The sequence below is a fragment of the Pholcus phalangioides genome, unplaced genomic scaffold (assembly GCF_987345545.1).
Source record: "Pholcus phalangioides strain wild (caught in Gottingen) unplaced genomic scaffold, Ppha-v1.0 ptg000039l_1, whole genome shotgun sequence".
Classification (NCBI taxonomy): domain Eukaryota; kingdom Metazoa; phylum Arthropoda; class Arachnida; order Araneae; family Pholcidae; genus Pholcus; species Pholcus phalangioides.
In genome coordinates, this window is record NW_028301625.1 from 20,331,025 (window position 1) to 20,350,518 (window position 19,494).

Consider the following 19,494-nt stretch of genomic DNA (forward strand, 5'->3'; position numbering starts at 1 on the left):
TAAAAATTAAATTAAAAAAGTGAAGAAGAGAGATAGAAATATGTATAAAAATGTATCAGTCTTGTAATGTTGGCTTTCTTGACATTTATCAGAAAGTGCAAATATAATATAATCAAAATTACCGATCAAGTTTATCATCCAAGACTGAAGTTTGAGCAACGGTTAATTTGATCCTCTATGGCTCACCCCCTTAAAAACGTATTGAAAAAACACAATTTTTTACAAAAACTGATGTAAGTTGATGCTGTTAGAATACTTTTAATTGAAACAATACATCAACACAACAATTTAATTAATACGAGAGAATTTTTTAGTTAGCTAAAATGGCTAAACAATTTAGGATAAAATATATAGTCTGCCTTCATTTTACTGTTGTCTGTAAACAGATAAAATCTTGCTCTTAGCAAAGTTGAATAGTTTTTTCTTGAATTTTATTTCCGATTTCCTCAATTTGGTGCGATTTAATAGATCTTTGAAAAAGTGACATTTCGGCAGCTCTCGAAAAATGACACCGACAAAGAATAATTTCTTTTTAGACTAAAAAAGTAGTGTACTCATTCAAGGTGATTCTAAATTCGTGGGACAAACTTTAAGAGGAGATATAAGAGTTCTAAACAAGCATTTTCGGTCATAGAATGTGTGGTCGAATCAATAATCAATGACAATAGCAAAAGCGGTAGAGGGTGTTTTTAGAGAGTACTACAACACTTCACTAAAAGCAAATATCATTTTTTTCTGATTAATTTGCTACAATAAGTGTAATCAACCATTCGAGGGTGCAGTGTATTGTAATGTGTAGGCTTTCTCATGGTGCAACCTGGGTAACGCAAATTTTACCTCACGTCATTATACCGCTTGATCATTGTTTGGCGCAACATACAACCTTGATGTACCTTGCACCAATAAAAAACAAACTCCAATCCGAAGGTGCATATGCATCCTCGAATGGTTGATAGCACATATCGCTGCAAATCCGTCGGAAAAATATGATATTTGTTTTTGGTGAAGAGCTGTTGAGCTCTCTTTAAAAACACCCTCTACCACCTTTGTCATTTCGATTCGACAGCACATTCTATGATCAAAAATGCTTGCTCGGGTCTCTTAAAGTTTACCCCATGAATTTAGAATCACCCTGTATAGCCATATTTTGTAATGAGGTGACACTAAAAGATGTATTTTCTGATTTACTAAATAATCGAGAAAAGAAACTGGTATAATGGGCTTTTTTTACCATGTATTAAACATGTATATTCAACTGTAAAGTGGATCATAGAGAGTCAATTAAGTAATTTATCGACAGTCTATCGTATTTACCTACACTAGTTAGGGATTACGCATAATTACCGGTTAATGTTAAATTCGCAATTCATGAACAAAATTTATCAATCTTACAAAAATAACCGGTGGTACTCTGAGTGTTTTTATTTACTATGTTTAGTTTAGTAGATATATCGACACTGCAATACTCATCTTTTTCAATGACGGGAGTGGGACCTGTATAACTCAGAAGGTGGAGGCGTATGTATGCACGTCGAAATGGAATTTTTTCAACAGTGCTTGGAATAAATCAGAAGACTCGCAAAAATGAGCATTTCTTTTCTTGACCATACGTGCTTCACAATCTAATCGGCATGATGAAAATGTTCGAAAATGATGAAAAAGCTAATTATTCATACAGAAATGGGAGAGTTTCACATAAATAAGGAGCAGGTTCAGCTGCTGCTTTCTCACCACAATCTTTACTAATTCTCAGAATAAAACAGGTCTAGATTTGGTGCCGCCCTTTGAATAGTCGTGGTAAATCCCAGAAGGAAAATTGGATGAACTGACCTCCTCTCTCTCTCAACCGCAACAACAAAATAAGAAACGAGTCAAAAAGGGGGTTTTGACCCTTCGGTAGGACATCATGTTTATTCCTACGAGTAATTGAAATCAACGTTATATAGTATAGTATATACACACATGTATCTGCTTTCTTAAGCAAACCATTAACTAGATTCGGCAGCTACCCACATCTATCTTCCTTTTCCTCTTATTTTAAATAATACATAATGTTTTTTTCTATTCATCTCTGGCCTCTTTTATCTCTACTTAATTCACAATTTTGTTTTACGTGAAATCTCTTATTTTTTCCGCAGAATATATTTCCTATGGCTACATTCCCGAACTCACAAGCATGATACCTAGAGCGATTTTCTAACACTATTTTCTCAAATTAAATGTAATTTGGTTATATTATGATGGTAGAATAATTTTTTTATTCATATTCTGGTTTTGACAGTAATGAAGTTTAATTGAAAGTATTATAGATTTATAGTGAATTAATTAATCAACTACAAATACAGATACAACGGGAACAACAGGCACAAAATGCTCAATGAGGTTGCTTAAAAACTTCCCGATGGAAACTTACTTTCGCTGCTTTTAATGGATGAGGAAAAAATTATAGTTCAAAGATTAGTTTGTTTTCGAAAACCTGATATAGAGTGTGAAAAAAAATATCAGTGGACAATATATATTGCAAGAAATTCTTACTAGAATCCGACCCCCGAGTAAAAATGCTTAAGAGAACTTTTAGACCTATTTTTTCTCATTAATGTTTTTCAAGTAACATTTACCCGAAGTACACTTACCCCTTTGGTCAAACACAAAGAGGACTAAGGACTCCGTGTATTGTCCCATGGTTGCTATTGAGAAGGGTTTAAAAATTGCCCGACTTTAACATTTTATGATCTATTGCTAAAACGACTTCATGGCTCTCTTGAATATTCGTATGTCTGTGGTGAGATTAAGATCGAAGGCATTTTCCATGACATATGATCTTTAAATTGATAGAATTTAATCTGAGCCTTTGTCAAGCGGTTAAAGTCAAAACAAAAATACGTAGTGATATTTTAGATTACTTTGGATTTTGTCTTTTAATCGTTTAAACCCATAACAAAAATCACTAAACTCCCTAAAAAATGCTATTTCTTCTAATGAATTAGGCTTTCTTCCGTGTTTCAGCAGGTGCAGAATAAGGAAGGGGTGGGAAAATGTTTTCAATTGAGAAATCAGATTTACAAAATATCTGGGCTTGTCATTGCTAAAATAAAAAGCTTGTAAGAAGGCGAGATATCTCGTTCGTACTGCTGAGAGGGTTAAAGGTGCGGGACCACTGAGGTCGTGCTGTGCCAAATAAAGAACTCACTTAAATTGTAACGTCATATAATTAAAACGAAATGACTAGAACACAAAATTTATGTTATAAAAATGAAATGATTTTATGATACAAACAAATCGCTGTTGATGAATTTAGAAGGAATTTTTCAATGGACTTTAATTCTGTTTCAGGGCCCGATGGGGCTGCACCCTCTGCATCTGTCTAAATTTAGCCCTGAATGTAAATGTTATAGAATTTCTATAATTTTTGCTTTGAATTTAAATTGGTGAAAAAAAATCCTGCTTTCAGAAACACACCCATCTAACGCCTTAGCAAGCGCTTGAGGACCACCGAGTGTCCACACGGATCACCTCTCTAAAATATCTACATTAGACTACATTAAAGAGTCTCAACAAGATAGAGAAAACATTTACATTTACTAATGCGATACGTGTTTATTAACAAGAATGCCCTCGGGAAATTATGCAAAAAGTAACTTCGCTTTCGTTTATATGTACTGTATTTACCAATTAGTATTCAACGAGGAACGCTATAAAACTTTCTTGAATCGTAAGCCATGTCAGCATCAGGTCCTCTTAACAGCAAGATACACGAAGAAACATACAATAACTCAACTTTCATTCTCTATCCTGCACATGTTGGCATAACAAATCTTTCCGCCATCGTCGAGCATTGACATTAATGTCTCTATCAAGCGCAATTCGCAAACATTAGTCATTTGAATAAGTGCGTTTGTAATAGATTTGACGAGATAAAACATACAAAATTATTTAGGTCTCTTAATCATCACGTTTATTTTTTTTTTATGACTGGAAAATAATTTTTGTTTTCCGACGATGATAAGAAAAATGGAAAATAAATTGTGATGAATCCACGAAACAAGGAAACACTAGGAAATTTCGTATTAGTAAATAACTGCGGTAGAAGAGAACGATAATGATGATAAATATTTATTGTATTGTCGTGATGAGACACATTATTTTGGTTTTATTTTTTCCAAAAAAAAAACAAAACAAAAAAAAAAATATATATATATATATATTTCCGCACTTGGATGGTGTTGGATCAAACAGTTTTTGAAACGACAATAAAAATCACTCTTTCCCGACCCGATTCGCAAATGGGGCAACATCTCATGTGCTTCACTAAATTCGATATGTGTGTTTTCAAATAAGCTTGATTTATTTGACGGACGGAATACGAAAACTGGTTCTGACAGCTCATCACGTATCAAAAATTCAAAGAATAGTCCTCTAGCATAATATTTGATTCATCCCATCCCCTTATAGAGATTATCAAAGTAGGAAATTCGCAAGTTGTCAATCCCTTGTTTAATACTTCGTCAACAGATTTATTTTAGTTGATGTTGCTTCCGTCAAATGCACTTTCACAATTGAAAGGTTTTGCTGCAAAAAAAAAAAAATATATGGATTACGTTTTATCTATATATATACTTTTGGTGAACCAATTTTTTTTTTAATTTTACTCTTCAAGTTTACATCCACGAATTTTTTTTTCTCAGTTATAGTTTATTTTTACACATGATTTTTTAAATTAATGCAAAAAATATCTGTTATGAGTTACGGAGTGAGCTTTTAATATTGGAGCTACCTCCATTTTTCTGCAAAATTATGATTTGATATTTTTAGGAAAATAATTTTGCATGAGGAACTCATACTATCGTTATGGTATTCTATTTTTAAACTTAAAACTCAAATTTTAAATTTTTTTTAACTGGTTGAAATCATCCTAAGTGACATCCAGTTCAGCAGCCTCATTGTTTGACTACGGTAATTTTCGACTAATTTTCGTGCAAAAAATCCATCACATCCACATACTTTGCTGCATTTATTAATAAGGGTTAGACTGTATGCTGCTTATTACGAAAGATGCAGCTTCTGGACCTGCCTCCTTCTTAATCCAGATCAACAAGCCATGAAACAGAATTATCGAGGAACTCGGCAACAAAACTTAGATCTACTCGTTTCTTGCGCCAAACAAAAGAAGTATTTTTTATACATGATAATCATTTATAACTGCTTATGAAGGCCAACGGCTCGTACTCAATCAGAGTTACAACACATATGGACGTATATATAGGCTACTATCAATATCTGAAACTCTGAAACGTAATAAAAATTGTGAAGGGTCTTCTTCAGACCCTTTTGAATGCGAACAGATTGGAACTGTGTACCACCTTAGCAGACAGTTTGCTCCACACAGTACATGCGTGTTGGGCAAATGAGTGTAAATATCCATTATTCTTGGATGTAAGGAAGTTCTGGTGTAACTGGATTGGAAAAATACACATTTCTCAGTGAATACCAGAACACACAGTCATTTCAGCAGTATAAAACACCTTTAAATCGTTTCAAACAGTTCGTATTGAAGTGAATGCATTTGCAGTTTTGCGACCTCTTATATGAAAAATCCTTAAACAGCAGCGTTTCTCAAAGTGAACAATGTCGCCTCTTGAGGAGCGGTAGCAGCCACAGATACAATATGGGTTGCATAAGCAAGGGAATCGATGGATTTCTGGAAGGCCGCGATAAAGCAAATAAGTTTGTAAGACCGATTTACAACTCATACTTCACTCTTCTTATCAAAAAAACTAATAATACTAATAACTGTAACACCGACTCTTTAGATACCGTAACACTGGCTACTTTGCACCGTTTTTGAGAGTTTGTCAGGAAAAACTCATGTTGGACATAGAAAATATGTAAAATGATTTTTGAAAATGATGTTGACATATTTTAAGACAATGTGAGAACAGGTATAGAGCCACAAAAAGCCATCAAAATTTGTTATGATTTTTTTAAAATTTTTCACAGGCGCGGGTTACTTTGCACGACCTAATATAATGATTATTTCTAAGACAGACAAAATATTATGAAGCCACAGTATAGTAAGCTACTGCGGGAAACTGGCAGGAAATTGATTTTTTGTCTTCAATGGAAAAAAAATTGAAATTCACAAAAATGTAACTCATCTCATTTCAGCATATAGAAAAAGCAACTGATATGAATGAAATTTGGTATTTTATCAAAAAACCAGAGACAAGCATATTCATTTTGAACGTAATAGGATTGACACTGAACTGAATTAATAAGAAATTAAAACGAAATAAAAAAAACTACTAGGGTTGCTTTTTTACCCGACTTTTTAGGTGGTGCAAAATAGCCCAGAGAGAGAGTTCCGCTCAGAACATCACCATCCAATTACTATCAGTTAATTACAACTTTATAGGCATGATGTGAAAGACAATTAGTTTCTACATATAAATAAACAGCATTTGCTTTCTAATTAAGTAATTTTTTGACTGCAAAATGAAACTTTTTCTTGACAAAAATTCCAGGTGAATTCAACCAACACAGATATGTTTAGCAAGCGATATCCAAAATGGCGGATGCATCACTAAATCAAATACATGAGTTGACTGATGATGTCTCTTGTCGGAAAATTCAAAATCTTTTGGAAATTTCCATTAGAATAGCTGCTAGTCAACGTTGATTTTTTTTTTCAGGATGGGTGCAAAGTTACCCCCTCTAGCTACAAAGTAGCTCCGGAATATGCTACTGAAAAATGAGTGTCATAGTAACAGTACAGAATGAATTCCAATAGCACATTTTGAGATACTATCAAATCTAATGATTTCATTAGAATATTTTTAAAGTAATTGCCCAATTATTAATTTTATTGAATTTGAGAGATATTATAGCCTTTACAGTAAATATCCAAATATTATAATAGGCTATAAATATCTTCATTTCAATAAAATAACAGTTTCAGTCAAGCCAGCTGTGGAATTAGATTGATAAACACTCAATATCAAGTCATGTATCGCATGTCTGGAACTCTGTCTGACTCCAAATTACATCTATTTGGCTTGCCAGTACAAGGACTGGAGATATTATTCAAGTGATTGTTTTCTTTTTGTTCGTGTTGAGACAAGAATCAGATTTTTTTTTTTTATAAACAGCCTCGAGGTTGCGAGGCGCAAAAAAATCTTATCAGGGACATTCCTTTAGCTCATTAGACCGAACCCACAATGAATGATCGTTTTTTACGCTAGAGTTCGTCCAGTTTTCACTACCATGAGATGGTTTGTTTTTTTTTTGTTGTTGTTTTTTTCCTCTCACGATGGGTAATCACCATCAATCGAAGAATTTGCTAGTTTTGTTGAAAATGCGGCAGATTTTATGAGCACCAATGAATCGCGTGCGAATATTTACCCGTTATAAACATATGTTTTTCTTTTATAGGCTGGCCGGGACAGGCCAGGCATGACCAAGACATTTGAGACCCGGTGAATTGCTTTCAAGTAAATTTAATTTTTTTTTTTTTTACGTATCTCTACGAGGAAGGCGTCGCTGGCAACAAATAAATATAACGGCTGAAACAAACACAGAAAACGAAATATAATTTTAGGAGAAAAAAAAATTGGACTACACAAGCATGTTGATTTCAATTGAAAAAATACAGGTTAGTTGTTGTTTCTCACTATAGCACATCGTGTGACCTATAACCAGAGCCATAAACAGTAGCCTGAGAATCGATTCTGATAACACCTTTCTGGAAAATTTCTGCACCCTGTTTTAGCAACAACGATTATTGTGTAATTTTTAGAACCAGAGGTATATTAACATAAACTTTGAAGGATAGAATATTTGAAGCTATGATAGCGCATGCGAGCGTTGAAACATTCGTGCTCTCCTCAAAATCATGTTTCTTATCCATAAAAAATGATAGAATCATGTGATAACTTCGGTAGTTTAAGTAGTTTAAGGGAAATTTAAGTACTATTCTAATATTTTTCTGACAAAAAATGACGTTCCAAAGGATTTCGGAATCAGATTATTGTTGTGACATTGTATTGTTAGCAGTATCGCAAAAGAAAAATAATCCTGCGAGGGAGTTAAATTATTCTAATACTGTATTTATGAATTTTGTAAAAATTATTTTATAAATGTATAACTGACACATTAAATTATATGGATAATTAATTGCAAAAGCTTAATTAAATAGCTTGAATTAATTAAAATTGCTCAAAATGAATGAATATTCGTAAAAAAAATAATTATGCTTTGTATAGTACTTTTAATTGCGACATTTAGTGTAATTACAATTAATATCGTGAGGATTTGCGCTGTTCTTTCGGTTAATCAACAAATATTGCATCTGGTTCATACTCGAAGTTTAATTAGAACGAACCGGTAGTTTAAATTCGATTCTCAACAAAATTCTAAGACTGAAGGTATTGACGTACCAATAAATGATACAACAATACGACGGTAATACGACAATAAAATTCCTTCAACAAAAACCGAGGGGTTCAAAATTTTCATAATCAAATTTTTATGAAGAAAAATATATAACTAATATTTACAAAAAATTTTCTAAAAGCTATAATATTAATTTCCATCACATATTTATATTCTAGAATTCATCGACTTCTGTATAAATGCATAAATATTCGAATTTTATTTTTATAAATGTATAATCGAATGTTCTATATAAATGTATAATCGAATGTTCTATATAAATGTATAATCGAATGTTCTATATAAATGTATAATCGAATGTTCTATATAAATGTATAATCGAATGTTCTATATAAATGTATAATCGAATGTTCTATATAAATGTATAATCGAATGTTCTATATAAATGTATAATCGAATGTTCTATATAAATGTATAATCGAATGTTCTATATAAATGTATAATCGAATGTTCTATATAAATGTAATCGAATATATATAAGAATTAAATTCGATTTCAGACGGCTACGAAATCCGAAAACCGGAGGTATTACTATGACTATAATAATAAGCACTGAGATGACCGAACTAATTAATTAATTAGACCGAACCGGCAGATTAAATTCGATTCCAGATGGCTACAAAATTCCAGGACTGAAGGTATTGATACGAAAATAAAATTCCTTTACCAAAGACCCCGAAATGTTCAAAATGTTTCATAATCACATTTTTAAGAAGAAAAATAGTAACAATAATATTTATCAAAATTTTCTACAGTGTGTAATTAATTTCCGTTGCGTATTTATATTACAGGGAATAAACCGACTTCTGTATATATTTTGCATATTTATCTGCCAACTCCTCAGTGAAATAAAAAAAAAAAGAAGGGGGAACGTGTTAATGCTTTTTTAGAAAGCCACCAATTCCCATTAACACCATGCTCTTAAATTTGTTTCGCCAGTCTTTACGCGGAATAATGTCCTTGTCAACCTACATCAAGTATTTGCCAAGGACAAGGCGTCTGCCCTATAACTTAGAATAACTTTCTCTTTCTTAAAGTGATTCATTTCACAACTCGAAAAAAAGAAAGAAATAAACATACGTAATTATAGTAATCAGTAAGAGAAGACGAAGTCATTCTTAACGAGACAACCATTTCCATAGTACGTAAATACTATAGAGAATGCAAATGGGGGAACTTCATCAACTAAATTCTTCAAGTCTCGGGATGACTTTTTATTTATTTACTTATTTTTGTTTATTTACCGCTTTCACTCTTAATGATCAAAATATATTACGGAATAAAACTATAGAAGTACTTACGACATATCTGTAGGAAACGTCTAACTCTCCTTGAACATCGGCACAATTTTTGTTAAACCCTATAATTTTTTTTTTAGAAAAATAAAAATGAATTTAAAAAAAAAAAAAAAAATACGTAGAGAGTGAGAGAATCCAATGAATCCAGAAATAATTTGTTTCCTATGAGAAGCACACACACACAACAAGAGACTGTAAAACGTCTTAACGGAGTGCGTTTCGCGCTCTCAAAGCGATGTCTTTGACCCAACACTTTGAGACTCTGGGAAAGGAAGACTTCATAAATGGGTCAGTGGTTACAAACCTAACAACATACACACGAGCGGGTAGATAGAAGGATTCATCTCCACCTCTTTCTGCTAGTAGTAGCTCGATCATCCTTCGGGGTCTTAGCGGGGTCTTCAACCTTCGAAATACGATATTACTTATAATAAGCAGTTTCACTGAATCAGGTGTTACTATTATAATGGTGAACGTGATTCTCGTTTTCATTTCGCTTATGTATTTATTTTACGCAGCATTTAAATATGTAGATATAGTATAATACAACCTATATATACGAGGCTATCTCGATTATTCTAATCAATCAGGTGAGTGATAACTTGATGAGCTTTACACGATCAGTTGATGTTGGATTCAGAGCCGCACTGGGGTGTGCGTCGAGTTGGGACGCACCGGCCCCGTATTCACGGTAAATTACAGTGAAACCTCACTACAACGATACTCGATATAACGATAAATCCCTCTACAACGATATTTTCTCAAGTCTTGTTTTGAAATGACAGTCTAACGTTCAACTACCGCTTCTCGATATAATGATAATCCCTGTACAACGATAACTTTCTAGGTCCACAGAGTATCGTTATATCGAGATTTTACTGTATTGGAGGCTTTCACCAATTCTGAAATTATCTCTTACATTAATTCTGAATTTTCACAAGTTCTTTGGAATTTTTATCACCACCCCCCCCCCCCCCACTCCGTTACTTGTAAATTTCCATAAACTCTGATTTTTTATTGGTGCAGGAACAATTTAATTCTGAATTTTCATTGGTACTGGAATTATTTATTTAATTAATCCTGTATTTTCATTGATGCTTTATAATTATTTCTTTCATCAATCCTGAATTTTCATTGGCACTGGAATAATTTAATCCTGAATTTTCATTGGTGCTGGAATAATTTAGTCCTGAATTTTCATTGGTGATGGAATTACTTCTTTCATGCTTACATCATTATTTCTGATTATGTACAAAATAATTTAAAATTTCGATTAAAACATCCCAAAATGATTAAACAGTAATTAAAATACTATACTTATAATACTTACATTGAAATATTTTATGTTGTAATTTTATTAAAATATTTTATGTTGTAATTTTATTAAAATATTTTATGTTGTAATTTTATTAAAATATTTTATGTTGTAATTTTATTAAAATATTTTATGTTGTAATTTTATTAAAATATTTTATGTTGTAATTTTATTAAAATATTTAATTTTTAGATTATTTTAACGTAGCACTGTTTTTTGTTGCATGGTGGTGAGGGGTTCGCAAAAAAGTTTTCGAAATACATAAATTCTGTGGTTCGTTGTGATTGCCATGTAATATTTGATAAATAATTCCCCGAGATATTAATGATTGAACTTCTTGATTTTTTTTTCTACTTTCTGCGACCACCCCTGCATTTCTCCAAACTTGGCCACTTAAGCAATACAGAAAAAGTGGCAAAAAGAAAGAATTTCTACATCGAGACATTTCTATAAATTTTTATCTAAATGTTGCAGGGTAAATTTTTCTTCTGGAAAAACAGGGAAATGCACTGGTTTTAATAATTGACATTTTTTGATCAGAGACTGTAGAAAATTCTAATTTTAATTTTTATATTTCTCAGAATTATTATTTCATGAAAGTGCTACTACTATCATAGCCAAATTTCTTTATAATTTTTCTTTTTATCTTTTTCCACATTTTATTTTATTCTTAGAATCAACCATAGAGTTTTCATTCCTTTTGGACATTTCGTGAAACCCCCGGTATACCATAATTATAGTACTGTATTTAATATACCGTGATTAGATATATATGTTACGGTAAATGCGATGAATCGGTTAGTATGCATACTTACCAATCGTCTTGGAAAGTTTGATAAATTTATCACTTTAACCGGCAAATATGCACAATAGCCAAGCATCGTTGGTAAATTTGATAAATATGAAAAATATTCGAAATGAATCTAGAATGCGTGATGAATATAGTCGTATCCCGATATAATGATACAATATATGTATGAATTATCATGTATAGTATATGATGTATATATTACGATTTATATATATCATGTTTACCAACGACGCGACACTTGGGTACAATGCATAATCGCCAATAAAAGCGATTAACTTAGGGATATTTATCAAACTTACCAAAATTCTCGGCGATTATGCATAATACCCGGTTATTATGTATAATAACTACATTTATCACGCTTACCGTAACATACAGTATACATCTGGAATTAATTTACATTATTCTTTATAAATTCCGTTTTTTCTATTAAAAATAACAATCTAGTTCCTCGTATTATTTTCGAAATTCCAAATAGTTTTGGAGACATATTTCCAAGTTTTGGAGCAAAGTTTTGATCTCATCGTTTGATGTTATCTTCGTTCAGAAACGACTCGGTAGCGATTACCATTGTTCCATTGTTTGCATTAAAAAAAAAGACTTTGTTTCAGTGCATATGTAGTGTTACAATAGATAATGAGCCATACACAGATTCAGATGTAGGTGATCTCTTCCGCTCGTGTGTTGATCGACGAACAATTTTACCGGCACTAAGGTGTCCCACCCTGACTCAGCTCAGCAGTTTTTGTTTCTTTGTTTTGTTCTCGAGTTATTACATTTACATTACGACCACTTTCTCTTTCTAGTACAACAAAACAATGACTTTACCAAATCCTATTTAGATCCATGAGTATCCAATCGAACATTGTTACACAGTAAAAATTACTGTTCCAATTTTCATAATGGAGAACAAATATAAATATCGTGTATTAATTAGAAATGCTATTTTCTTAATTATCAGTATAAGAATATGAATACAGTGAAACTCGGTTGTAACGACATAAAATGCCTGTAACGACTATAATATTGCCAATTGTGATCCCGTAGAGCAGCTTTTCTCAACGTATGTTCTGCAACGAATGTACACTATGTTTCCAAAAGTCTGTGTCCTTTTTGGAGTTCAGACATTTTCTCGATTTTTTAGAAAAATATTGGGTGAATAGTTCTGAGAAAGTTTGGTCATATATATACCCTATATTGGTACTCACCATTTCCAGTGAAAATTTAGTCACGAGAGCATTTATAGGGAACCGACAAAACATTAAATAAGAAAAGGTGTTGATCAACCCTGTTTCAGAAAAAAAAACTGCAAATGACTTGCAACTTTTAAAAAATATTGTACAAACTTTGTGCAATACTTCTGTGCATTTTCGTGAGAATAGCACGTATATACTCGAAGATATGTTTCAAAATAAAAATTCCAATTTTCACCGCATGTTTTCCCACATATAACATGCGGAGTTTTCAACCAATTTTTATAAAATTCATAGAAAGTCTGGCACTGCACATTAGATACCCTGTGTGGGAATTTAAAATGTGACAAATCATTTTTCGATGAGATATGAGTATTTTTAGTTAATGATTATTAATTGCACATGCGCAAAAAATAGATTTTATTTTTCTGAATTCGATTGCGAGATATATAATATGAAAATCCCAGCAGAATTTCGTAAAAATTCAGAAAGATAATTGTGATACTGTGAGTTGTAATTTCGAAACTTACTGAAAGTAACTAAATAATAAGAGATTTTCCACAAATATATATATATATATATATATATTGGGTATGTGATTATTTTCTGTTATTTGATTATTTCGAGAATAATCCCACAGCATTATGCGAATGAGCGAAGACGCTCATGTTTGATGCCATGTGAGAGAAGTATTTAGCATAACACGCGTGTATGATGCCATCAAAATAAACAAACTGAAGTCAAAAATGAAATAACAGAAAATAATTGTATACCAATATATATATATATATATATATATATATATATATTTGTGGAAAATCTCTTATTATTTAGTTACTTTCAGCAAGTTTCGAAATTACAGCTCACAATATCACGTATATCTTACTGAGTTTTCACGACATTTAGCTGGAATTTTCATATACGTTTTACTATATATCTGGAAATCAAATTATGAAAAGTAAAATCCATATTTTTTGCGCATTTAATTAAAATACTGATATCTGATTGAACAATGGTTTGTCACATTTCAAATTCACAAACAGGGTGTCTCATGTACAGTGCCAGACTTTCTGTGAATTTCATAAAAATTGGTTGAAAACTCCGCATGTTATATGTGAAAAACATGCGATGAAAATTGGAATTTTTATTTTAAAACATATCTTCGTGAATATACGTGCTATTCTTACAAAAATGCACAGAAGTTTTGCACCAAGTTTGTAAAATATTTCTTGAAAGTTGCAAATCATTGATCTGATACAGGGTTGATCAAAAACTTTTTTCTTATTCACATTTTTGTCGATTTCTTAAATGCACTCGTGACTAAATTTTCACGGGAAATGGTGAGTACCAATATAAGGTATATATGACCGAAATTTCAGAACGATTCGCCCCGTATTTTTTGAGAAATTATCTAAACTCCAAAAAGGACAAACTCTTTTAGAAAGAGTTTGGAAGCAGTTTCTTATAGGTTCAAATAAAAGTTAGACCTTCATACTTATGGTAAACGTATCTCATCGAGGAAAATAAGGTAAATTGCGATATTAAGTATGGAGTATAGCTGATTGTAGCCAAAAATTCCAATTTATGACGAATTAGCTAATTATTGCTGAATAGTAGGTAAATAAAGTACTGCGTCAAATCACAGAAAGCGTAAATGTACGTTATCTCATGAAAAAAAATCATTTATCACAACCAGGTGACGATATTTCTTCAAGACAAATACGGGAAACTGATTCGAAATACGGAAAAATACGGGATATTGCCAATTGTTTCCATGAAGTAGGAAAAATCACCAATCGTTGCTGAAATGGCTGAAAATTACCAATGAGCTTAAAATAAGGAATTACTGAAACTCGCAATGAGTTGAAATATAGTTCGCGAGAAAAAAAGTTGAACATGACTAATATGTTATAAATAGTTGTAGCCATAATTATCATAATATAATTTATAAGTTATCAAAATTATCTTCAGTCACGATTTCAGTAAAAATTACGAATTCAAATAAGCTTCGTTGAAAAAACGGGACAATGGAATAAAAAAGTCGAATGGTGAAAATACGGTACACATGGTCACACACACGCTACTCTTTCTGCAAGTTCGTAGTTCGTCGAATTGTTTTACATATTTTACTGGTTTTTGGGTTCAGAAAGGTTTACAAACGCTGCCATAGAGAATAATAATGGAACGAGCATAATATAAATTAACAAGCCTTGTTTGTGAGGTCGACAGAAACGAAACGATCTCGGATATGAGGACACCTTTTCGACACTTTCACTCTTGTTTTTATGGCGTTTTCCCATGAAATTTCTAGACATTGAGGCAATGTTTGTCAGTGGTTGTGATACTTAACTTTGAAAAAAAAAAAGATATTATATGTTTGGCGCTCCGTCGTTTTAATCAACATGAGCCGTATATACGAGACATTACCGTATTTCCCGGTTTTTCCAACAAAAAGCTTAAGTTAATTCATAATCTTTACTAGAATCAGGGATTAAGGACATATTTGCATAATTTATAAACAGTGTTTTTTTAATATGATTATAAATATAAATAAATAAATATTCAACTCGCATATTTTTCATGTTCAATTTTTTTTCATGTTAAATCAATGCAGACTTGTAGCACTGCATTTTTTATCAAGGGTCATTTATAAGAAATATTTGGCAAGTTTGCCCAGAATTGGCAATATTTTTGACGAGAGTGTTCAGTGTTCATGATTCTACTTTCCCGTATTTTTATCAATAAAATTTCTGAGCACGTGAGACAACAATTTCATGATTTCATCTAATTTTTTTTCAAAAAAATTCTAGTATATGTCTACCTCGGTTATAGCGACAAAATTTCGTAGAATCTTCAATGGCGTTACAAACAAGTTAGACTGTATTTCAGAAACTACTATATCGATTTGTGAAGCTGTCCGATATCACATTTATCGCAATCACAGTTTAAAATTTATAATAATTTTTTTAGCATTAATTAAATTTCTTTTTCAATGCTTGCAGACATTTCGATAAAATAAGATGAAAGCAAGGTATATTAATTACTGTGAGTCTAGATACATGACATGTCATCACTTTATTTTACATTTAGATTAAGTCAAACAGAATCCCACGCCCGTTTTCCTCGAGTCTTTTCTCATGTGTTTATTCGAAAAATATATATAAAATACAAAAAACAAAGCAGTGCATTTGAAAAACAAGTTTTTAGCTCTTTTTTCAAACTAACACAATACAAAGCATCTTTCTAATTAGCTAGGAATAAAAGATATTCGAGCACGCACATACAAAGAGAGAGTGAAAAGGCAACATGAAAAAGCCCGTAGGTGTAACAGTTGCCTTTCATAGAGAGAGATCAACAGAATTTCACTGCCAAAGGCGTGATCTGAGACTGTTTCACTCAAAGGTCAATATATACAGCAATTATCACTTGTTTTCGTATTTCTTTTCAGGCCTAGGATATCATTGTAAATAATTAAACGTTGTTTGCATGTATTAAGCGGTTTCGACACTTCTGGCCTTCTTATACAAGAAATCACCGTTAGTGAGGAAATAAGAGGAGGGATTTTTTATACTGCTTTAGCGCTGAGAATACAGTATTACTAAATTATTTTGATTTCCCCTATTATTATTATTATTCATTCATAGGCGAATTTCCACTTCTTAAATCGTAACTTACTCTTAATCGATTCCATTGTATAATTATGCGAGCCAAAGCCTTGTTGTGTAATTGTATAATTGTGCTGGCTAAAAGCACACATGCCCAGGAGCAAAAACTTCCATAAAATCCCAAGCTTTAGAAGTTTTGACTCAAGTAAATATCTAGTTTTTGTACCGAAAAAATACTGATATTGAAATGAAGTACCAGTATAAGAGAATCCATATCCATTAGAAATACAGAAATTAAATTTCTTGAATATTTATGATTCATTAAAATTTTAATTAAGACGATTCAAGTTTACTAAAAACACGAACAAGAGTATAAATAATTATTTTCATAAACAGTCCAACTCGGTTGGAAGGTCCATAATTTTTTCTCCAGGCCGACCGTAATTTTGCCCTTTTAAACTTTTTTATTATCAAAATGTTCCGTTTTTTTCTGTGTTTTTCATACCATATTTGGATTTGAAATTTTCATCAAAATCTGGGACGAAGATAGTTTACTAGCTTTAGAAATTTTATCATAATTCCTATGATTATGTATGAATATAAATATTCATCACACATATGTGCCATGCTCAACATTTTTTTAGTGAATACATTTTAATTCACTACCGACTTGTTGTAGCTCTCTATTTCCAGCCAAGGACTGTTTATAATTAATAATTGGCAATTTCGCTCACAATCCGCAATATTTTGGTGAAAATTCGCGCTGTCCGTGTTTATGTGAGTCTTATTTCACACATTTTTCTCGATAAAATATGGTCACCTGAATCGTAATGAAATTTCAATTTCATGCACAGCATTTTATTGAGTCAGATTACATTTTTAGGTTTTGAAAACGTCAACCTCGGTTGTAACCACATAATTTCACGGAACCTTCAATATCGTTATAACCGATGCTGGATTTTGGAAGGCACCGCTTCTCTTGAGGCCCCCGGGCCGTGCCCGGGTGAGCACATGCGTTAAGATGGCATTGCAGGTAATATCTGTGAACAGAAGCGGATACATGGTTCTGCCACCTGCTAGCTAGTTTTTTTGACAATTGTTTCTTCAAATTCGCCGGCCTAGGCTATCGTCCGCTTATCCTCGCTCCCTGTAAATATGCCTCTGTCTCTAAATCACTCTTTTGGTCACTGACTCACTTGGACTTTCAACACTTCTAGCCCCTCTCTCTCCAGGTTACACTTTAGGCCATTCACATGCTTGCACACTTTCTTGGTCACTCTTTTGGTAGCTCACCGACCTGGTATCTTATTCTCTACGTCACTGTTTTGGTCACTCTTTGGTGCTTAATGACCTGGTCCCTCCCTTTCCATGCCACTCCCATGCTCAAACACTCTCTATGTTTCTTTTTTGGTCACTCCCACGTTCAAATACTCTCTAGGTTTCTTTTTTGTCACCCATATGCCTGCACACTTCCTTGATCGTTCATCGACCTGCTCTTTCACTCTATAGTCACGCGCCTTCAGTCATTTACATGCTTGCAAACTCACGTCTTTTTCTCTCTGGGTCTTCTTCCTTTGGCCCCTCACTGACCTGGTCCCTTGCTCCCTAGGTCACTCTTTTGGTCACTCACATGCTTGCAAACTCTCTTGGCTCTTTTAGCCGGTCACTGATCTGGTCTCTTGCTCTCCGGGTCGCTCTTTTGGTCACTTGCATGGTTGCAAACTCTCTGGTTCACTTTTTTGGTCAGTCACATGCTTGCAAACTCTCCACGACACTGTTTCTTAACCTTTTTTTGCCCGTGGCCCCCTTTGAACCATATTTTTTTTTCTCGTGGCTCCCCTGTCTTACCCGGAGTTTTCGACCCTCATCTAGAAGCAAGATCCTTTTATACGTATTGAATTGATTTTTTCAGTGAATTTATACTGAATGAAAATTTTGCAAATAAGATTGGACTCCAGACCACTGGCCTAGAATTTATTGAGCTCCCTGCTAGTCCGAGTTCTGTTCAGGGCCGTCTCAACATCATGCACACCTTAGGCAAAGTGATGCTATGGTAGTCCCATACTTAGCTGGAAATAAACAACCTACATATTTCTTACTTATTTTCAAAATTTATTGTTCTATACAAAATATCATAAGGTGGAATCACTTATGGACATGAGACCCCCCCCCCTTTCCAGGGCATGACCCCTCACAGGAGTGAGATTGACAGAGCTGCAGCCCAGGGCCTGATATGGTTTTCATATTTTTTTGTTTTTCACACTATAATTTAATAGAGGAGGAGGAGTCTATGAAAAATGTAGCCGGGGGCCTGCGAGAAACCCAATCCTAGGGAACCTGCTGCAAAATGTAGGCAGTGGGGCCCGGGTGGGTCCATGGCCTAAGACGGCCCTTGTTTTATGGGTGGTTTTGTTGGATTCTGTAAGTGTATAGTCACTAATATAAAAGCTTTATTTCTTCACACCTTAATTTTTCTTCTGCTCTCTGCAGCCCTCCAAACCACCTGTCATGGCTCCTTTGTCCATTTTCTTCCGTGGTCCCCCTGAAGTATCCCAGTACTAATAGTGGGCCATATGGCTCTCGGTTGAGAATCACTGCTCTACGACACTCATTTCAAAACTCACTGGCCTAGTCTTTCAGCAGAGGTGTATTTATGGTTTTACCACCCGTGGGCTACAGACATTTCTCGACTCTTGTTCCATTTTACTTATTTTCTTGACCACTCATTCCTCAAATTTGCGGCCCTGGGCTATAGCTCGCCAAGCAAGCCCCCCGTAAATACGCTTCTGTCTGCGGGGTAATGCTCGTACGATGACAAATACAG

The 19,494-nt window shown here is 33.3% G+C and overlaps 1 protein-coding gene across 2 annotated transcripts in view; it reads right to left on the reverse strand.

Annotated features, from left to right (window-relative positions):
- LOC149065669 (salivary peroxidase/catechol oxidase-like) overlaps positions 1-19,494 on the reverse strand; it is a 151,837-nt gene that overhangs the window by 87,994 nt on the left and 44,349 nt on the right. The window contains exon 1 of one of the 2 annotated variants that reach the window (XM_089253859.1): positions 9,750-9,980. The exons of the other annotated variant lie outside the window; for it this stretch is intronic. Within the exon in view, the coding sequence (XP_089109985.1) occupies positions 9,750-9,754 (5 nt within the window). The 5' untranslated portion in view covers positions 9,755-9,980. Of the gene's footprint in view, positions 1-9,749; positions 9,981-19,494 lie in introns of those variants that run through there. 2 annotated transcript variants of the gene reach the window in all.